This window comes from Rhinoderma darwinii, chromosome 6 (assembly GCF_050947455.1).
Source record: "Rhinoderma darwinii isolate aRhiDar2 chromosome 6, aRhiDar2.hap1, whole genome shotgun sequence".
Classification (NCBI taxonomy): Eukaryota; Metazoa; Chordata; class Amphibia; order Anura; family Rhinodermatidae; genus Rhinoderma; species Rhinoderma darwinii.
In genome coordinates this window covers 84,850,937-84,871,880 of record NC_134692.1, presented here as the reverse complement: position 1 = coordinate 84,871,880, position 20,944 = coordinate 84,850,937, and the positions used below count along the sequence as shown (strand labels likewise).

Below are 20,944 nucleotides of genomic sequence, written 5' to 3'. Positions count from 1 at the left end.
AGGAATGTTGGTTCTGACATGTATGAAATTATGTTAATAGACAACCAGTACGTGGCAAGTGGCATAGGGGGATCAAAGGGATCGGGGACTACATATACCACGGGAGAGTTAATGAAAATTAATTACATATACAATAATTGGACTAAAAGGGAAAAGTCACAACCTGTTAGACTTTATAAATAGAAAGAAATTTGATTAGAAAGAGCAAAAAGGAGGTAAATAAGTATGAATAAATTTGTCCCTCATATTGTCGGATCATACTCATTGTTTATTATTTATTATTGTGTAATGATGTGACTTGTGGGAATTGTATGATTTCGAGTAGTGCTTTCACATTTGGAAAACTAAGGCTATTGGTTAATCAAGTGTTGATTCAGAGATATCATTCAAGCCCCCTGGGTATAAAGTCTGTAATTTGAAGATCCAATAGTTTTCCCTCTGTTTAAGTTTATTGTATCTGTTGGGGACATCGTGGTGTATGTCTTCGATGGGTGTAACTGTGATTTGATTAAATTGACATTTGTGTACATAGGTGAAGTGTCGAGACACACTGTGCTTCAAAAAACCTGTGTTCACATTGGATCTGTGTTTATTAATTCTGGATCTCAGATGTTGTGTGGTTCGGCCGACGTATTGGAGTTGACATGTACATTCCATTAGGTAGATAACGTAGGAACTGCTGCAACTTAGGGATGACTTAATTGGGAAGGATTCCTTTGTAACAGTTGATGTATATGTATATTTTTTGTTGCTGATACTATTGCAGCATAGACATCGTGGGTGGCCACATTTGTACGAACCATTGGGTCTGGATAAGAAAGTAGTAGTAGGTAATGTTTTAGGTTTTCGGATTCTGCTAGGGGCCAGAATATTTCTCAGAGTTAAGGAGCGGCGAAAGGTGATGCTCGGATGGGATGGTATCGCATCTTTAAGGTAAGGGTCGCTTTTTATAATGTGCCAATGTTTGTTCAAAATTGCTCTAACTGTCTTGTTCCCTTGATTGTAAGTGGTTATAAAGTTAGTGTAGTATTTATTTTGTTCTAGTTTTTTCTTCTGTACCGGGTTTAGACAGGAGTTTTGAGATAATTCTGAGGCTTTAGATCTAGCATCTTGGATTAGTTTTAAAGGAAAATTCTTCTCTCTGAATCGTTTCTCTAAAATATTGCACTCGAATTTAAAGTTTGCGTTGGTACTGCAATTTTTTCGGACTCTTCTAAATTGACCGAAAGGCACATTTGTTAGCCAAGGTCGATATTGGGCACTTTTAAAGTCAATATAGCTATTCACATCGACAGATTTGAAGTGGGTTTTTGTGACAAAATGTTCAATCTTGGTGTCATAGCTAATGGTTAGGTCAAGAAAGTCAATAGAGATTTCAGAAAAGGTGTGTGTGAAGGAAATGTCATAGCTATTGGTATTTAAATGCTTGATAAAACTTGAAGCTTCATTTGCAGATCCTGTCCACACGAAAAACAGGTCATCAATATACCTCCTATATAAGAGAATGTTGTTTTTAAATGGGTGGTCCCCAAGGATGTGTTCCTCTTCGAATGCCCCCATATACAGGTTTGCATAGGCTGGTGCGAATCTGGAGCCCATCGCACAGCCTCTTGTTTGGTTATAAAAAGTATGATTGAAGGTGAACGAATTATGATGAAGAATGAAATCGATACAATTAGTCAGAAAAGAAACTTGGTTAACAGGGATTAGGGTGTTAGATGATAAAAATGATCTCGTTACCTGCATACCTTTTATATGTGGGATATTGCTATACAAAGCGGTTACGTCAGCTGTTAGGAAATATATGTGTGATGTAGTCTTATCGATTTTGAGATTAAATAAATCCTTTATTAATTGGGTGGAATCTTTGAGATAGGAGGGTAACATGAGTACGAAAGGTTGCAGGTGTAAATCTACAAAGTGAGAGAGATTGCTGGTTAATGAGCCAATTCCTGATATGATGGGGCGTCCTGGGGGGTCTATGAGTGTTTTGTGTATTTTTGGAAGGTGATAGATAAAGGGTATATTTGGGAAAGGTACATGTAAAAAACGTTTTTCTTTTTTTGTGAGAAGGCCTTCCTGGAAAGCCTTCTCTATCATAGATGTGTATTCGTATACGTGGGTAGGAAGGGGATTTGATGCTAGTTTGCAATAAAAAGTCTTATCATTTAGAATCCTCGAAGTTTCTTCCAAGTATTTGTCCCTATTCTGGATCACTATGCCCCCCCCCCCTTTGTCGGTAGGACGAATGACTATGTCACCGTTATTTTGCAGAGATTTTATGGCCCTTCTTTCATACGAGGTCAAGTTATCATGGTAGGGATAAGGATTCTCTAATGTCCTAAATTCATTATTCACGAGCGTTGAGAAGGTTTCAATGAGGGGGCCTTGATGATGGACAGGATAGAATTCTGATTTGACACAAACTTCAACTGGGATGGCTTTAGTATTTATATCTGGTGTATGCGGGTCCTCTGTTGCAACTGGTAATGTGTTAGGTTCCTGTCCATCATCAAGGCCCCCTCATTGAAACCTTCTCAACGCTCGTGAATAATGAATTTAGGACATTAGAGAATCCTTATCCCTACCATGATAACTTGACCTCGTATGAAAGAAGGGCCATAAAATCTCTGCAAAATAACGGTGACATAGTCATTCGTCCTGCCGACAAAGGGGGGGGGGCATAGTGATCCAGAATAGGGACAAATACTTGGAAGAAACTTCGAGGATTCTAAATGATAAGACTTTTTATTGCAAACTAGCATCAAATCCCCTTCCTACCCACGTATACGAATACACATCTATGATAGAGAAGGCTTTCCAGGAAGGCCTTCTCACAAAAAAAGAAAAACGTTTTTTACATGTACCTTTCCCAAATATACCCTTTATCTATCACCTTCCAAAAATACACAAAACACTCATAGACCCCCCAGGACGCCCCATCATATCAGGAATTGGCTCATTAACCAGCAATCTCTCTCACTTTGTAGATTTACACCTGCAACCTTTCGTACTCATGTTACCCTCCTATCTCAAAGATTCCACCCAATTAATAAAGGATTTATTTAATCTCAAAATCGATAAGACTACATCACACATATATTTCCTAACAGCTGACGTAACCGCTTTGTATAGCAATATCCCACATATAAAAGGTATGCAGGTAACGAGATCATTTTTATCATCTAACACCCTAATCCCTGTTAACCAAGTTTCTTTTCTGACTAATTGTATCGATTTCATTCTTCATCATAATTCATTCACCTTCAATCATACTTTTTATAACCAAACAAGAGGCTGTGCGATGGGCTCCAGATTCGCACCAGCCTATGCAAACCTGTATATGGGGGCATTCGAAGAGGAACACATCCTTGGGGACCACCCATTTAAAAACAACATTCTCTTATATAGGAGGTATATTGATGACCTGTTTTTCGTGTGGACAGGATCTGCAAATGAAGCTTCAAGTTTTATCAAGCATTTAAATACCAATAGCTATGACATTTCCTTCACACACACCTTTTCTGAAATCTCTATTGACTTTCTTGACCTAACCATTAGCTATGACACCAAGATTGAACATTTTGTCACAAAAACCCACTTCAAATCTGTCGATGTGAATAGCTATATTGACTTTAAAAGTGGCCAATATCGACCTTGGCTAACAAATGTGCCTTTCGGTCAATTTAGAAGAGTCCGAAAAAATTGCAGTACCAACGCAAACTTTAAATTCGAGTGCAATATTTTAGAGAAAAGATTCAGAGAGAAGAATTTTCCTTTAAAACTAATCCAAGATGCTAGATCTAAAGCCTCAGAATTATCTCAAAACTCCTGTCTAAACCCGGTACAGAAGAAAAAACTAGAACAAAATAAATACTACACTAACTTTATAACCACTTACAATCAAGGGAACAAGACAGTTAGAGCAATTTTGAACAAACATTGGCACATTATAAAAAGCGACCCTTACCTTAAAGATGCGATACCATCCCATCCGAGCATCACCTTTCGCCGCTCCTTAACTCTGAGAAATATTCTGGCCCCTAGCAGAATCCGAAAACCTAAAACATTACCTACTACTACTTTCTTATCCAGACCCAATGGTTCGTACAAATGTGGCCACCCACGATGTCTATGCTGCAATAGTATCAGCAACAAAAAATATACATATACATCAACTGTTACAAAGGAATCCTTCCCAATTAAGTCATCCCTAAGTTGCAGCAGTTCCTACGTTATCTACCTAATGGAATGTACATGTCAACTCCAATACGTCGGCCGAACCACACAACATCTGAGATCCAGAATTAATAAACACAGATCCAATGTGAACACAGGTTTTTTGAAGCACAGTGTGTCTCGACACTTCACCTATGTACACAAATGTCAATTTAATCAAATCACAGTTACACCCATCGAAGACATACACCACGATGTCCCCAACAGATACAATAAACTTAAACAGAGGGAAAACTATTGGATCTTCAAATTACAGACTTTATACCCAGGGGGCTTGAATGATATCTCTGAATCAACACTTGATTAACCAATAGCCTTAGTTTTCCAAATGTGAAAGCACTACTCGAAATCATACAATTCCCACAAGTCACATCATTACACAATAATAAATAATAAATAATAAACAATGAGTATGATCCGACAATATGAGGGACAAATTTATTCATACTTATTTACCTCCTTTTTGCTCTTTCTAATCAAATTTCTTTCTATTTATAAAGTCCAACAGGTTGTGACTTTTCCCTTTTAGTCCAATTATTGTATACGTAATTAATTTTCATTAACTCTCCCGTGGTATATGTAGTCCCCGATCCCTTTGATCCCCCTATGCCACTTGCCACGTACTGGTTGTCTATTAACATAATTTCATACATGTCAGAACCAACATTCCTTATAAATCATCTTCTGTAAAGTGATTATTCCGCTGATACAATATAACACCAGAGCCAAAAAATACGCTGTGCATTCTATGATAATACACAAAAATACATCGACTTTCCCTCCTTAATCACAACGGCACAGAATACTGCAAACTATATTTGATCTGTGTGTAAAGAATACTATATATCTAACATTATACATATGTTTACCAAACCTGTCCCGAAGCGGTCTTCTTTGGTCTATTCACAGCGAGCGCTGATATTTCGGTTTGTTCGCTGTTCCCGTCCTGTTTGTTTTTCTGTTGCCTGGCAACGCTTTTGTTAGAGCCGCACAAAATCGTTAGAGCCGCAAAAAATCCCGAAAAATCTACCTAGGCAATAAAGAGCATTATATTTTATACATATTCTCAATAAAGAATTTAACTTTTACAAAGTATCCACAGCAGACGCATATCCTCTTATGCTCTGCTGCGCTGTTCTCGGCCTGGTTGCCCTGGTTACCAAGTTCGCGTCCCGGCGTCCTTCGTTGCTACCTAACAACCCACTGGTCTGTAGCGCAGTCCTTCGTTCAATTACTCTTTTAACTTCCACTTATTGTGTCCATTTTAACCATTTGTTTTATGCCTGGTTTTTATTATTCATACGTCGACACCACTTTGTTTTTTATGAATACCCTAAATTTCTTTCTTATTTATTATTCTTATGTTATGTAACAATCTCATTGTGTATGATTGATGTACTGAACACATTTATCTATTCACTGATCCACGGTGTGATTGGTGAAAAAGGTAAAAAGCCGGGTGTGACGTCACGAACGCACCCTGACCTCTACAGATTTGGCGGCTTTTTTCACTCGTGTCATTTGTGAACCATGATGTTATATAAGACGTGTCTAATGTATTATGCATATGGCCTGATGAAGACGATTGTTCATCGTCGAAACGCGTAGCCACTCATTCGAATAAATTCATTTTATTATTAATATCTCCGGACTTCGATCCTATCATTATTACCACACAGCAGCGCCCCTGGAATGATCCTCTTTTCTCCTGCATAATTCTCCTCCCAAGCGGTCCTTTTGGATGCCGACTCGGATCTGGCAGCAGCACTGTGGTTTTAATTTACACGCCTATTAACCCCGTACCTAGGTGAGCATATTACCTGCAGTACGGCATTTTTGTCTCACCTTTACCGACTGATCTGCACAAGGTGGCGCCGTGTTTTTTTCTCTCTTTATCCCGTGTTCTAGAGAGATCACGCTGTGTCGTCACTCACAGGTCCTGCATCGTGTCGGACGAGCGAGGACACATCGGCACCAGAGGCTACAGTTGATTCTGCATCAGCATCGGCGTTTGCAGGTAAGTCGATGTAGCTACTTACCTGCAAACGCTGATGCTGCTGCAGAATCAACTGTAGCCTCTGGTGCCGATGTGGCCGACACGATGCAGGACCTGGGGCAGGAAGTGAGTGACGTCACAGCGTGATCTCTCGAGAACACGGCTGTGTCTGCACTGCCAGAAGCTGGGCGTTCTGAAGAGAAGTGGATGATACTTCTCGTCAGAACGCCCAGCTAGTAAAAGTAGTAAAAACGCCCCGATGTACGCACATAATACACGCCCACTTGGACTTTTACTTTAAACACGCCCACTTGGACTTTTGCAAGCCTCATTTGCATAAATACAAAAATGGTCATAACTTGGCCAAAAATGCTCGTTTTTTAAAAATAAAAACGTTACTGTAATCTACATTGCAGCGCCGATCTGCTGCAATAGCAGATAGGGGTTGCAAAATCTGGTGACAGAGCCTCTTTAAAGCGGCTCTGTCACCAGATTCTCAAATCCCTATCTCCTATTGCATGTGATCGGCGCTGCAATGTAGTTTTAAAAAAAACTTTCATTTTTGGCCAAGTTATGAGCTATTTTATATATATATATATATATATATATATATATATATATATATATATATATATATATATATATATATATATATATATGCAAATGAGGTTTGAAATGGACAATTGGGCGTTTTTTTTCCGTTATGTCCAACTGGGCGTGTATTGTGTTTTTAACTGGGCGTGTTTACGTTTATGACGCTGACCAATCAGTGACCAGTCAGCATCATACACTCATCTCCATTGATTTACACAGCAGCGATGTGCAGCCACATAAACAGAGATTAACGTTAATCAAGTGTCCAGATAATGAATACACATGAAATCCAGCCTGGACGTCATGTGTATTCAGAATCCTGACACTTCTGAATCTTTTCTTTGAGATTTCTAGCAAGAGAAACGAAATCTCACGAGATTACGAGGTAAACGAGATTTCGTTTCACTTGCTGGAAATCTCACAGAAAAGATTCAGAAGTGTCCTGATAATGAATACACATGATCATCCAGCCTGGACGTCATGTGTATTCAGAATCCTGACACTTCTGAATCTTTTCTGTGAGATTTGCAGCAAGTGAAACGAAATCTCGTTTACCTCGTAATCTCGCGAGATTCCGTTTCTCTTACTAGAAATCTCAAAGAAAAGATTCAGAAGTGTCAGGATTCTGAATACACATGACGTCCAGGCTGGATGATCATGTGCATTCATTATCAGGACACTTGATTAACGTTAATCTGTTTATGTGGCTGCACATCGCTGCTGTGTAAATAAATGGAGATGAGTGTATGATGCTGACTGGTCACTGATTGGTCAGCGTCATACACGTAAACACGCCCAGTTAAAAACACAATACACGCCCAGTTGGACATAACGAAAAAAAAAACGCCCAGTTGTCCATTTCAAACCTCATTTGAATATATATAAAATAGCTCATAACTTAGCCAAAAATGAACGTTTTAAAAAAAACAAAACACGTTACTGTTATCTACATTGCAGCGCCGATCACATGCAATAGGAGATAGGGATTTGAGAATCTGGTGACAGAGCCTCTTTAACCCTATCCTACAATAACCCTGCACTATTGCCATCCTATAACCCTGGCCCCCAGCCCACATCCACTGTAATGTCCGTGGCTGCGGGCTGTCAGCTCCAACCTCCCCCTGACAGCCGCAGACACAAGTCGGCAAGTGCTGGCCCCAGCCTCCTCCTCAGGAGACGCCAGAACTCGCGTCCACTCACCTCTTCTGGATCCCGTAGGGTGCACGCGCATGCTCGTGCCCGCTCTTAAAGCGGCAGCGCGTGCACCAGACCTCATGGATGAGCTTTGACCCGTGAGTACCCTGGACTACAAGAGGGGTCCAACCCCCTAGTTCTATGCCTGAGCGTTGTTGTGTTCCCTAGTTTGTTTATGTGATGGCCTTCTAGTTTGTTTCCTGTTCCAGTCCATGTTAAAGTCCCTGTGCCTGTACCTATTTCCAGTTCCTGTTCCTAGCAATCCATACCTTCCTGGTCTAGCACTGAGCTGTGCCAAAGTCGTGTCGTGCTGCATCCACGTCTGAACTGCTTCACCTTGCCTGACATCCGCCTGCTACCTAGTCCCAGCCAAGCCTGCCCTGCTGCTGTCTGAGCTGCCACAGGTACCTATAGAACTATAGACATTCACCTGCTCCCTGTTGGCCAGCTGCCTTACCGCCAAGGCGGTACGGCCCAGTGGGTCCACAGACCCTTCATGACATCCATATTCTACAAACCTTATCCTATTCCAACCCCGTTTGCCCTTTCGCTTTCCCTACAGCCCTTATTGTATTAACCCCTTAGTTACAGGGACAGTTAGAGCCAGGTGGGTAGGGTCACAGAAGTAAGTGAGAGTGAGTTTATTGCATTTCACACGTGTATGTAGGTACGTGGGTGGGTACTAGTAAAGGACTGTACGGGTACTGTTAATGTGTTCTTGATATATTGTACCACGTGTAGTGTCATATGCTTAATACATATTAATACTTATTATGCGTATTGAGGTATGCTCATACTATACCGTGAATATATATTTTGTGTATTCTGTCTTTTATGGCTGAGTGTGATTTTGTGTTGGTAATAAACCTTTATTTACTATACATTTGTGTCGTGAATCACTGTGCACACACACTTAGTACTAAGGCAAATAGAAAAGCGTAATACAAGGGAAAAGTAGGGGAGCTAGGCATAACCCTAGTGACCCTAATAATAGGAGGTAGTAACAGTGGGGGACACTTGTCCAGTATACCCCACTAAATACCAGCCCCTTTAACACTCACCAACAATATTCTAGCAGTGTCATTTGTTTCTTCCCAGATCAGTTGAATCTATACATTTTGAACCCTTTTATTATAGGCAGCTGTGGAATGTGATCTCAGTCTGACCACCAAAATAGACCATGCACTCATGTGTAGACAGGAGGTCAGTCTCTTCTATGTAGCTGACTTACTGTGAACTACAGGATTACATCATCATCAAATTCATCCTAGCAGCTCTGAGACCCCTCCTCTTCCCACCCAGCCCCATCCTCCTTGTTTGTCTATATGTTCCCATATGGATTGCTGCTATGGAGATAATTTATTTTCTATCTAAGGGAGCAGGCAGGGGCGTAGCTGAAGGCTCATGGGCCCCGGTGCAAAAGCCTTTCTTGGGCCCCTTAACTTCTCTTTATTGCCAGCAAACATGTGTGATACTGTCTGCTGGGCCCTGTATCTAAGCCAACCACATGGTAGGTTTAGATACAGGGACCCAGCAAATAGTACTCTTATACTTGTGCTCTTCGTCCAGTGTGGGTCCTGATGCCGTTCAGCGTCACAACGTCATGCGCGGCGCACATAACTTTGTGATGCTGACAGCAGTCAGGACCCGTGTTCTGCCCGGACCCAACTCAGGAGCGAGGTCAGTTAGTATACTGTCAGGGACAAACGCAGGATTTTTAAAGGGGGGATTCCAAACGCATACTTTTCAAACCAAGTTATTTTTGACTCGCTCCCACTACCTTCTGTTTTTTATACTATGAGTATCAGTCTCAACGTATCCACCAGCTGAGCCCTTTATATTACAAGTTCTAATAAAAAAAGGGCTAGGTGATATATACTGATCACTACTGGTAGCGTAAAAACCAGCATAGATAGCGCCACTCTTGGTTCCCCTTGTAGATGGTGAACCACACTACCCTGTAGATAGTGCCACACACAGCCTATGTTTATAGTGCCACAGTGCCCCCAGTAGTTGGTGCCACAAAGCCCCCTGTAGATAGTGCCATACACACCTTGTAGATGGTGTCACACATCCCCCTTACAGTTAGGGCCATGCACAGTCTTCTGTAGATAGTGCAGCACACCTCCATTTGTAGATAGTGCCACACAGCCTGCTTTACAGAGCGTGTAACACAGCCACCCTGTAGATAGTTCCCGGGTGCCCCCAAACAAATAAAACTTATACCCACCTAGCCCCGTTCCCGCAAAGAGTGAAGCTCCACAGCCTTCTCAGTCCTGCAGCCTATGAGGTGCCGAGACAGAATCCTAGAATAGGCCGGTGTGATCCAGTGACATAATCGCGCCAGCATGCGCAGTGATCCTGTCCCAGCCTCTTATAGGCTGCAGGCTGAATGTGGCCTGTAGCCTAATGAATGGCAGAGCCGGGAGCAGGCTCCCTGCTCTGCCATAGTATTCAATTGTATCCTAAGGACAGAGCTACAATTGAATGTGGAATTCCCCCAGGCACCGGGCCAATGCCATTAGCATGTAAGGGCCTTCTGGCCCTGGTCATAGAGGGGGTTTCCGGGAAACTGGAAACCCCTCTTGCGTGTGCCCCTTACTGCCCATGTATTAAAAGGGGCCTGTGTAGTTTATTACATAGGACCCAGTTACTACAGTAACAGTGGATAGACATGGTGAGGGGCCCGGTCGACACTCGCACGTCGCCCTGATCAGATGCCCCGGCTGCCTCCGGGCCCTGGAAGTTATGCAGGGGTTGGTGCCGGATACAGAAGGCTCCAACCACCGTATAGCGGCCGTGCTGAGTACTGCAGCTCTGCTCCTATTCAAGTTAAAATAAGCAGACCTGCAGTAACCTAGCACGGCCGCTATACAGTGGTCGGAGCGTTCTGTTTCCGGCACCAACCCTTGTATAACTTCCGGCGTCCAGAGGCAGCCGGAACAGCTGATCGGTGCGGAGTCCAGATGTCGGACCCCCACCATTCATATACGGATGACCTATCCTGTGGTTTAAGTATAAAGAACAGCCCCCAACCTGCACAATCCATTTAAGCTGCATCACATAGGATACGCTGAGACTCTGCAGTGTGAGGACAGAATTCTATGTTACTGGTCTATCACTTGCTGCACTTAGATAGGAATCAGAGAAGAGAAAGTGCAGTGTGACTTGACCCCCTCTGCAAAGCCAGAGGCATAATGGAAAATGTAGGCTGAATTAGGGGAACCATATCCGAGAAGAAAAAGAAACCAAGATGGCAGACAACCCATAAACGGCCCATCAACTAAAACAGGTATACACAAGGTGTACACAAGAGCCTCTACATTATTTTTTAATAAAAGCCCATGCTGCACTATATAGGCAAAACAAATTTGCCGGAGTGCTTTTTTAACTAGCCTAGACAGAATTGTGTAAAATGTCTCTGTCACCTGAAGTGTGACATTATCAGAAAACAATGACAGTGAAAAAGATACTATGGAAAGGTTCACATTTTAGTATAGATGTTTTACATATTTAGTCATTTTTATTTTTTATAAATAACTAATTATTATATTTAAAATGTGGAAATACGATTACATTTAAAAATATTGCATGGTGTAATAATTGCCAGTAATGTAGGATGAACACTGACTCACATATCTGGAGAGTGAACTGTCTGTACGTGGCCTGCATACAGTAGTTTGTCATCCATTGGAATCAAAACACGCAGATCATCTTTTAATTCATCTTTATCAATAATACATGAACGAGGAGCTAAAACAAAAGCAAAACATTTTCACCAAACAGAAAATTTTACAAAATTGTAAGAATTAATAAAAATATTATGATGGATTTACAAATTCAGATTATGATATTTAAAAAATTCCATCATGACACTAGAAACTTACTCGGTGTAACTGGCATTCCAGGATTCACAGAAAGGGAAAAATGTTCATCTTCAGAGAAACTACTGTCCTGGCTCGGTTCAAAGTCTTCTTCTGCAGCCATACTCTCCATCAGTTTGCTGACAGCTCCACATTTAGTCTGATTGTAAAATATTAAGCACATTTTTTTTTATTTTTAAGGGGTTTTGTACTTTCAAAGATGTTGCTCAGTAGACTTTAATAACACTGATGTACAATTTGTTTTGTTTTCCGGTCTTCCCTATCTCCTAACTTCAGAAAGGGCACAATGTGGCTGCAGACAAACCTCATGCCAAACAAATGTCTAGGATTTAGTGAGACAGTTTTGGATTTCTGAAACAGTCCTGAAATTTAACAGTTCTGTGATATTTTCTGCCTGACATGATTGAAACACGAAGCGCATAATTTAGCTAACTCCAGATAGGCTGCTCACATGTAAGTACTTGTTAGAGGAGTAGACATTAGTGTATCAATGTGAAGGAGATACGTGTGTTCTATTAGGGCTTGTCCACACGTAACAGAATTACAGCAATTCCGTTGAAAGTAGAACACATTCCTCTGCAGAAAAAACGCACAATTTCCTGCGTTTTTTTACTGCAGAAAATGGTGCCAATTTTGCTGCAGCAATTCAGTCCACTTTCCACAGCAGGAATTGACATGCTGCGGTCTGAAAAATACGCACCGCAGGTCAATTTCTGGTTGAAATTTTAACGAAGCTAGTGGATGAGATTTGTTAAATCTCACCCACTTTGCTGCTACTGTATTCTACTTCATATTTTCCATCTGCAATTCTGGAAAAAAAATACGCAGGAATACCACTACGTATAGTCAAGCCCTTAAAATTGCACTATGGTAAACAAATTTGTATGAGCACTGTCCTGGCTGCAGGGGCGTTCAGACGTGGCAGAATTTTTCCGCTGCAAATGTTGGTGCAGATTTGGGGCAATTACGCATTGAATCTGCACCAACATTTGCATATTTGACAGGTAATTCAGACATTGCAGAAAACACAGCCGACTTGCCACAGATTTCAGCTTTTGCATTGCAAAGGCTGAAATCCGCAGTGAAATTCCGCTTCTTCTCCACAACAGACAGTGCATGCTGTGGAAGGAAAATTTTGCATCGCAGCCTGATTTCCGCACAGTTATTTTCTGCAACGTCTGAACTAACTTTCCTAAAAATGTATAGAACATTTTTTAAAAACGGCCGCTGGAGAATTCCACAGCAATTCCGCCACGTGTGAATGTGCCCTAAGGGGTGCAGTGGTTGTGGTCACACCCGGGCCCTGGAGCTTGAAATGTTTCCTCTGTCCACAGTAGACCAGTACAATACATGACAAATGATAATTGGGTGTCCCTGTTACAGATTTTGCATTGGGGTTTAGTAGCTTCCTGACTATAGAAGGATGACTTGAGTGTGTTTTTATTCCTTATTCTGATTTAGAAACTTAAGGGGGTTGTCCCAAGATTAAATGTTATTCCCTTACCACAGTATAGGTGATAACCTGCTAATCGGTTATAGTCTGAATGATGGAACCCCCACCGTTAAGGAGAACGTCAGTCCCGTTCTTCTGAATGGAGCGGCAGATCAATTATGTGCACTGCCGCATCATTCACTGTCTATGGTACTGCGGGGATAGCCGAGTATAGGCTATCTCCGGCAGTGCCATAGAGAATGAATGGTGCTGAAGCGCGCATGCTTGACCTGCCGCTCCATTCAATCGGAGGAACGTGATCCACATTCTCGAGATCGGAGAGGGTCCCAGTGGTAAGACCCCCACCAATCAGCATGTTATCACCTATACTGTGGTTAGGGAATAATACTTAATCTTGGGACAACTTTTTTAAGATGGTTGTACACATTAGATAATCTGCTGACAACCTAACATGAATGAAATGAAAAAGGGGTACATTCCTCTGGACTGGCTCCTAGTGTCTCCTTATGATAGAGTTTGGAAGATAGAGGTAAAAAAACCAACTATTTAAAATATATTTCTAGCTTCATTTTCCTTGTTCCTTGTTCTTATGCTTTATTATTATTTTAAATGTTACACCTACTAATGCACATGTTACCTTCTAAGGTTTAATCTCTCTATCTGGACGGTTTACCAAGTGGCTCTGCAGTACCTTCATTAGCGTAGAACTGATTAATTATCTACATTTATGGATTCCCCTAGCGATTCTTTTGGACACTATGCTCCACTACTTGCTTTCTCCCCCGCTTTTCCTTATTTTTTTTAACAAAAAGCAAAATAATTATGATATGAAAAAGTTCCTAACAAATGTTCATGTATGATTCCGCATTACAATCCAATAAGATTGCTTTCTCATATATTTTTTTTACATTTAGGCTATGTTTTAATTTTCTTTCAATAATAATAATATTAATAATATGAATATTTTTAGCTGAAAAAGGTTCAGTACATATATTTAGACCACGTTCAGCCGTGTCATATTTGTGACAATTTACAGTACAATACATGTGTTGGGGGTTTTCAAAACGCCATCCACACATATTGTAATAAATCAACATGGATTTCAGGGCATGCTGTGGATATTTGGTTCAAAATACAAAAGCAGCTGTTTTAAAACATCAGCAACGTAGTTCTCAAATCGATTGCTGCGTTTCGTGATTTATTGATTTTATTGATTGGGCCAAGACATCATGTAAGTACATAGGAGAGATAAGTATGTGTAGTTATCACAGAGTGGATAAAAATTAATCCTCATGGGACATAGGACTAGACACATATCATAACAATTATAGTGCCATCAACACTCATAATGTATGGAGGTATGTTTCCCTTGAACCATGCGACAAACCTCTTTTTGAACTAAAATGACGTACAGGAGAACGGATCGCTCGTATGTGATATCAAAGGGGCCTTACAATAGGCAACTTTGCAGTTGTCAGGAGGGTTTCGTTTTGCTTCCACGGGACTTAATACCTAGATTTGAAAGTTTGAATTTGATGGCCATTTGTAATTTCCCAAACTGCGTAACTACATTTGCTTTTACACAAACCCTACCCTATTCAATCAATAGCTAAAAAAAAAATTACTTCACATGTTCTCCGCATCTTTCCTTTGTTAGATTTCCTGATCCTAATATATTTTAAGCTACACTTTGCACATATTATTTGTAGTCTTACCTCTTCTTTCAAACTTTTAGGCTTTAGCTTCAGCTTATTTTTTCGACTGTAAGACATGGTATTACTGTAACTCAGCTGATTCAAAGTACCACCCGTATCTAAGGAAGCCAAGCAGGAAGTCTCCTTAATCTTTTTCTTCACAAGAAAAACAAGAGAAAAATCTATATAAATTATGAAGGACACGTTCGGCACATTAGTAAATCTGTCATTGCATTCACAGTGCGTTTTTTACGGATTTATGACCATTTGCTGCAAATTTTGCCAGTATTATTCAAGCCAAAACCAGAAACGGAACATAAACAGAAGAAATATATAAACGAAGGCCTTTGGCTTGAATAATGCTCTAAAATCTGCAGCAAATCTGCACTGTATGAAAAAAGGCCTAAGGCAATGTTCACAACAGGCAAATCTGCTGTGAATTTTCTGTTTGGATTTGTGGCCAGAAAAGTCAAAGCAGAATTCAGTAGAAGCAGAGTGGATGTGATTTGAACAAATCTCATCCACATACTACGCAAATTTCCTGCCCAGAAATTGACCTGCGGTGCAGATTTTTAAAAAATGCAGCATGTCATTTTCTGTTGTGGAAAGTGCACACAGTTGTTGTGTTTTTTTTTACCCGATTGAATCCAATGGGGTAGAAGAAATCTGCAAGCAAATCCTATTATTGTGGATTTTCAAGTCTTAAAAGATTTTAAAAAAATCACTATACTGAAAAGCACTCACCTCCACTGGTTCGCAATGATTCCGTGGTCGCCCTCCGTTCTCTGACACTTCCAGCGATAAGGTGTCATGTGGACATGTTACTGCTGCAGCCAATCACAGGCTGCAATGGTCAAGTGACAAGTTATCGCTGAGGCAGGGTGAACAGCTGAAGACCAGGGACGCGCCAGAAGAGGGAAATGCGCACAATTTGGTGTACATCTGCTGCTGCGGATTTCCCTGTGCCTTTTCTTTGGAAATATTCTGGAGTAAATCGTCTACGTATGACTTAAGCCTTAAAGGCTTTGTACAACTTTAAACTCTTTTTTTCTTTTTATTATTATTAGAAAACAATGTTTAAGATAATTTTGAGTAACTTTTAAATAGTTTTTTCTAAAAAACAAAATTTTACTTTTTGAGATACATCTTCTGTACATAGAAGCTAAGCTGTATGTTGCCGTCAGAGACGATTCCATCAGGTGAGCTGGATTTATGTCAGAAAGCTGGTCCTGCGTGTCTCCGATACGCAGGATCCAGCTAAAGACAATTATATCTAAGTTCTTGAAGTTCTTCATTACCAGCTGGATCCTGTGTGTCAGACACATAGGACCAGCTTTCAGCCCAGCTGTCAGTCCAACTCACCTAACAGAACTGGCTTTGAAGGCAAGATACAGCTTTTATGTATACAAGACACAAATAACCTGTATCTCAAAAAGTAAAAAACAAATATTTAATGACGGAGATAATGCTCTAGTATTTGGTTGCTCCCCTCCACTTGACAATTAGACTGTAGGTGATAGGCAGAAGAAAATTCCAGCTTCACATCTAAAAGATTACACAGGGCTCTCCAGAATTTAGACGTGAACTGTACACCCCGGTCAGAAACAATATGAAGAGGTAATTCACGTAGACTAAAGATGTGCTGGGTTAACAGATCTGCCATATAAGGGGCTGAGAGAAGGCCCGTTAACGGAACAAAATATGCCATCTTGGAGAAACGGTCTACCACTACCCAGATCATAGTAAATCCAGCAGAAGGGGGAAGGTCACTGACAAAGTCCATGGAAATGTGTTGCCAGGGAGCACCAGGCACCGGAAGATGTTGCACAAGACCAGCAGGTTTAGAATGAGAAGATTTATTTAGGGCACAGTTAGCACAGGAGGAAACAACGTCCAAGACATCTCTAGGTACTTAGCAGGGCCGCATCTACCATGAGGCGAGTTGAGCCTCTGGGCTCAGGTGGCACCCTGCAGGGTCTCAGAGGGCGGCATTACAGAGCTGCTTGCCAAGGTTCCCTTCACTTAGCAGCTGCAAGATGTGCTGCCTCCTTAACCCCTTGGCGCTCAGCGACGTACTATTCCTTTGCGCTAACCAATACGTTCGCGCTCAGCGACGGAATAGTACGTCGCGGGAGTAACGGCCATTTCGGCCGTCCTCCCGACACATGCAGGAGCTGTGACACCTGCTGTCTCGTACAGCAGCTGCCGCAGCTCCTACAGCGGGGTCCGATCGCTGTGTCCCCGCTGATTAACCCCTGAAAAGCCGTGTTCAATAGTGATCACTGCTTTTTAGGGGTTAAGCTACAATCGCCAGCCAGCTACGCGATAGCGGCTGGCGATGGTGACTATGGCAACCGGACACCAAACAATGGCGTCCGGCTCTGCCATCGACGGAAGCCTAGTGGGTCCTGACGAAGTCAGGACCCACTATGCTTGCTGTCAGTGAGTAGCTGACAGTTCTAATACACTGCACTACGCATGTAGTGCAGTGTATTAGATTAGCGATCAGGGCCTCCTGCCCTCATGTCCCCTAGTGGGACAAAGTAATAAAGTTAAAAAAAAGTAAAAAAAAAAGATGTGTAAAAATAAGAAAATAAAAGATTTAAAAGTAATAAAAGTAAAAATCCCCCTTTTTCCCCTATCAGTCCTTTATTATTAATAAAAATATATAAACAAATAAACTATACATAATTGGTATCGCCGCGTCCGTAACGGCCTGAACTACAAAATTATTTTGTTATTTATCTCGCGCGGTAAACGACGTAAAAGAAAATAATAATAAACCGTACCAGAATCACAATTGTTTGGTCACTTCACCTCCCAAAAAATGGAATAAAAAGAGATCAAAATGTCGCATGTACCTACAAATAGTACTGATCAAAACTGCAGTTCGTTACGCAAAAAATAAGTCCTCGCACGGCTTTCTTGATGGAAAAATAAAAACGTTATAGCTCTTAGGGCTTATTCAGATGAACGTTGCGTTTTTGCGCGCGCAAAAAACGTGGCGTTTTGCGCGCGCAAAAACCACTTGACAGCTCCGTGTGTCATCCGTGTATGATGCGCGGCTGCGTGATTTTCGCGCAGCCGCCATCATAGAGATGAGTCTAGTTGACGTCAGTCACTTTCCAGGGTGCTGAAAGAGTTAACTGATCGGCAGTTAACTCTTTCAGCACCCTCGACAGTGAATGCCGATCACAATATCGAGAAACGTGTTAAAAAAAAAAAGAAAAAGTTTGTACTTACCGAGAACTTCCCTCCCGGCCGTTGCCTTGGTGACGCGCCTCTCTTGACATCGGGCCCCACCTCCCTGGATGACGCCGCAGTCCATGTGACCGCTGCAGCCTGTGCTTGGCCTGTGATTGGCTGGAGCTGTCACTTGGACTGAATTGTCATCCCGGGAGATCAGACTGGAGGAAGAAGCCGGGAGTTATCGGTAAGTCAGAACTTCTTTTTTTTTTTTTACACGTTCATGTATATTGGGATCGGAAGTCACTGTCCAGGGTGCTGAAACAGTTTAACTCTTTCAGCACCCTGGACAGTGACTATCTCCTGACGTCGCGTACCAGAAATTTTTTGCCGGGTTCGGCCAAAACGAGTTCGGCCGAACCCGATGAAGTTCGGTTCGGTTGTCCGGGTTCGCTCATCTCAAAGACACTCCGTTTGGATGTTTGTAAACAGAAAAGCACTAGGTGCTTTTCTGTTTACATTCATCCTTTTGACAGCTGGTGCGCGAAACAGGCAGTTCGCACGGAAGTGCTTCCGTGCGACCTGCGTGGTTTTCACGCACCCATTGACTTCAATGGGGGCGTGATGCGCGAAATACGCGGAGATATTGACCATGTCGCGCTTTTTGCGCAGCGGACAAACGCTGCGCAAAAAGCACGGACTGTCTGAACTGCCCCATAGACTTCTATTGGTCTGTGCGTGGCGCGTGAAAACCACGCGGCCCGCACGGACCCAATACACGTTCGTGTGAATCCACCCTTAGAATAAGGTAACACAAAAAGTAAATGATTTTTTACAAAACTTATTTTATTGTGCAAACGCCATAAGACATAAAAAAACTATAAACATCTGTTATCGCCGTAATCGTATTGCCCCGCAAAATAAAGTGAATATGTAATTTATAGCGCATGGTGCAAGCTGTAAAAAAAATAGAATAAAAAAACAATAGTAGAATTTCTTTTTTTTAGTCACCAAAAATAGAATAAAACCTGATCAAAAAGTCACATGCACCCCAAGAAAACTACAATGAATTCCTCAAGGGGTCTAGTTTCCAAAATGGGGTCACTTTTTTTTCCACTGTTTTGGCACCACAAGACCTCTTCAAACCGGACATGGTGCCTAATAAAAAGGAGGCCTCAAAATCCTTTGCTTCGGAGGCCGGTGTTTTAGTCCATTATCACACTAGCGCCACATGTGGGATATTTCTCAAAACTGCAGAATCTGGGCAATAAGTATAAAGTTGCGTTTCTCTGGTAAAAGCTTTTTTGTTATAGTAAAAAATGGTATAAAGAGGCTTTTCTGACAAAAAAAATAAATTTAAATTTCACCTCTACTTTGCTCTAAATTCCTGTGAAACACCTAAAGGGTTCATAAACTTTCTAAATGCTGTTGTGAATACTTTGAGCGGTCTAATTTCTAAAATGGGGTGTTTGATAGGGGTTTCTAATATATGGGCCCCTCAAAGCAACTTCAGAACTGAACTAGAACCTAAAAAAATAAATAAATTAGGCAATACTTCACTTCTTACATCATACTGATAATGAGCCGTGCCCACCCCGAGATGACCCCAGTTTTGACCGTTTGTATAAATGGAGACCCCTATTAGACCGTTTCAGTGCCCGGTTTTCCCAAGCATTCACCCCCGAGAAGTGTATTTCTATTGATGAGTCCTTGGTAGATTTTAAATGGAGGGTTCAATTCCGCGAGTACCTGCCGTGTAAGAAGGCAAGGTATGGCGTGAAGATGTATAAACTGTGCGAGAGTACATCAGGGTATACCTACAAATTTAAGATATATAAAGGGAAGGACACCAGTAGTCAACCCCCATAATGCCCCCCCCCCCTTACTGGGAGTTAATGCAAAAATAGTGTGGGATTTGGTGCACCCACTGCTGGACCAGGGTTACAACATCTACCTGGATAATTTTTATACCAGCCTCCCACTCTTCAACTGCCTCACATCCAGTCCTGCGGTATGCGGCACTGCTAGAAGAAACCTGAGAGGCTCCCTAAGACTCTGCAGGGCAAACAAGAAGGGGTGAGAGCAGGGCACATTCTAGCAGCAACATATTGTGTGTCACGTACAAGACAAGAGAGCTGTCACACCAGTACCCATGTACCTGTACGAGGTACCAGTACAGAGACCCCCAAACCAGACTGCATCCTGGGCTACAATAGGTACATGGGAGGGGTGGACTTGTCAGATCAAGTCCTGAAGCCCTACGGTGCCATGCGGTGTGGTATAAGAAGACGTGCACATCATACAGATGGCATTGTACAATGTGTACGTGCTACGTCAATGTACAGGCCAGAGGGGAACTTTCCTGGAATTTCAAGAGGTGATTATCAAGAACCTAATCTTTAGGGACCAGGAAGGGGGGGGGGCACCCAGTACTTCTGGAAGAGAGGCCACATGCATCGTAGAAGGAGAACTTTCCAGGACAAGTTCCCCAAACTGGCAAGAAGGGAAAAAGTCAAAAGAGGTGCAAAGTCTGCTATAAGAGGGGGATAAGGGGGGACACAATATATCAATGTGACACGTGTCCCGAAAAACCAGAGCTATGTATGAAAGAGTGTTTTAAAATTTATCATACATCCCTTGGTTTATAATTAACCCCAATTTCACTTACCCTGATGTTCTCCGCACAGCTTATCCCCCTTATCTT

The 20,944-nt window shown here is 41.8% G+C and overlaps 1 protein-coding gene across 1 annotated transcript in view; it reads right to left on the bottom strand.

The window, feature by feature from the left end:
* The window catches only part of TNRC18 (trinucleotide repeat containing 18), a 778,682-nt gene that overhangs the window by 125,845 nt on the left and 631,893 nt on the right, over nucleotides 1-20,944 (bottom strand). Inside the window, exons 18-20 of the mRNA XM_075831538.1 lie at nucleotides 15,076-15,210; nucleotides 11,911-12,046; nucleotides 11,659-11,776 (exon numbers count right to left, since the gene is read on the bottom strand). Of these exons, the coding sequence (XP_075687653.1) occupies nucleotides 11,659-11,776; nucleotides 11,911-12,046; nucleotides 15,076-15,210 (389 nt within the window). The remainder of the gene's footprint in view (nucleotides 1-11,658; nucleotides 11,777-11,910; nucleotides 12,047-15,075; nucleotides 15,211-20,944) is intronic.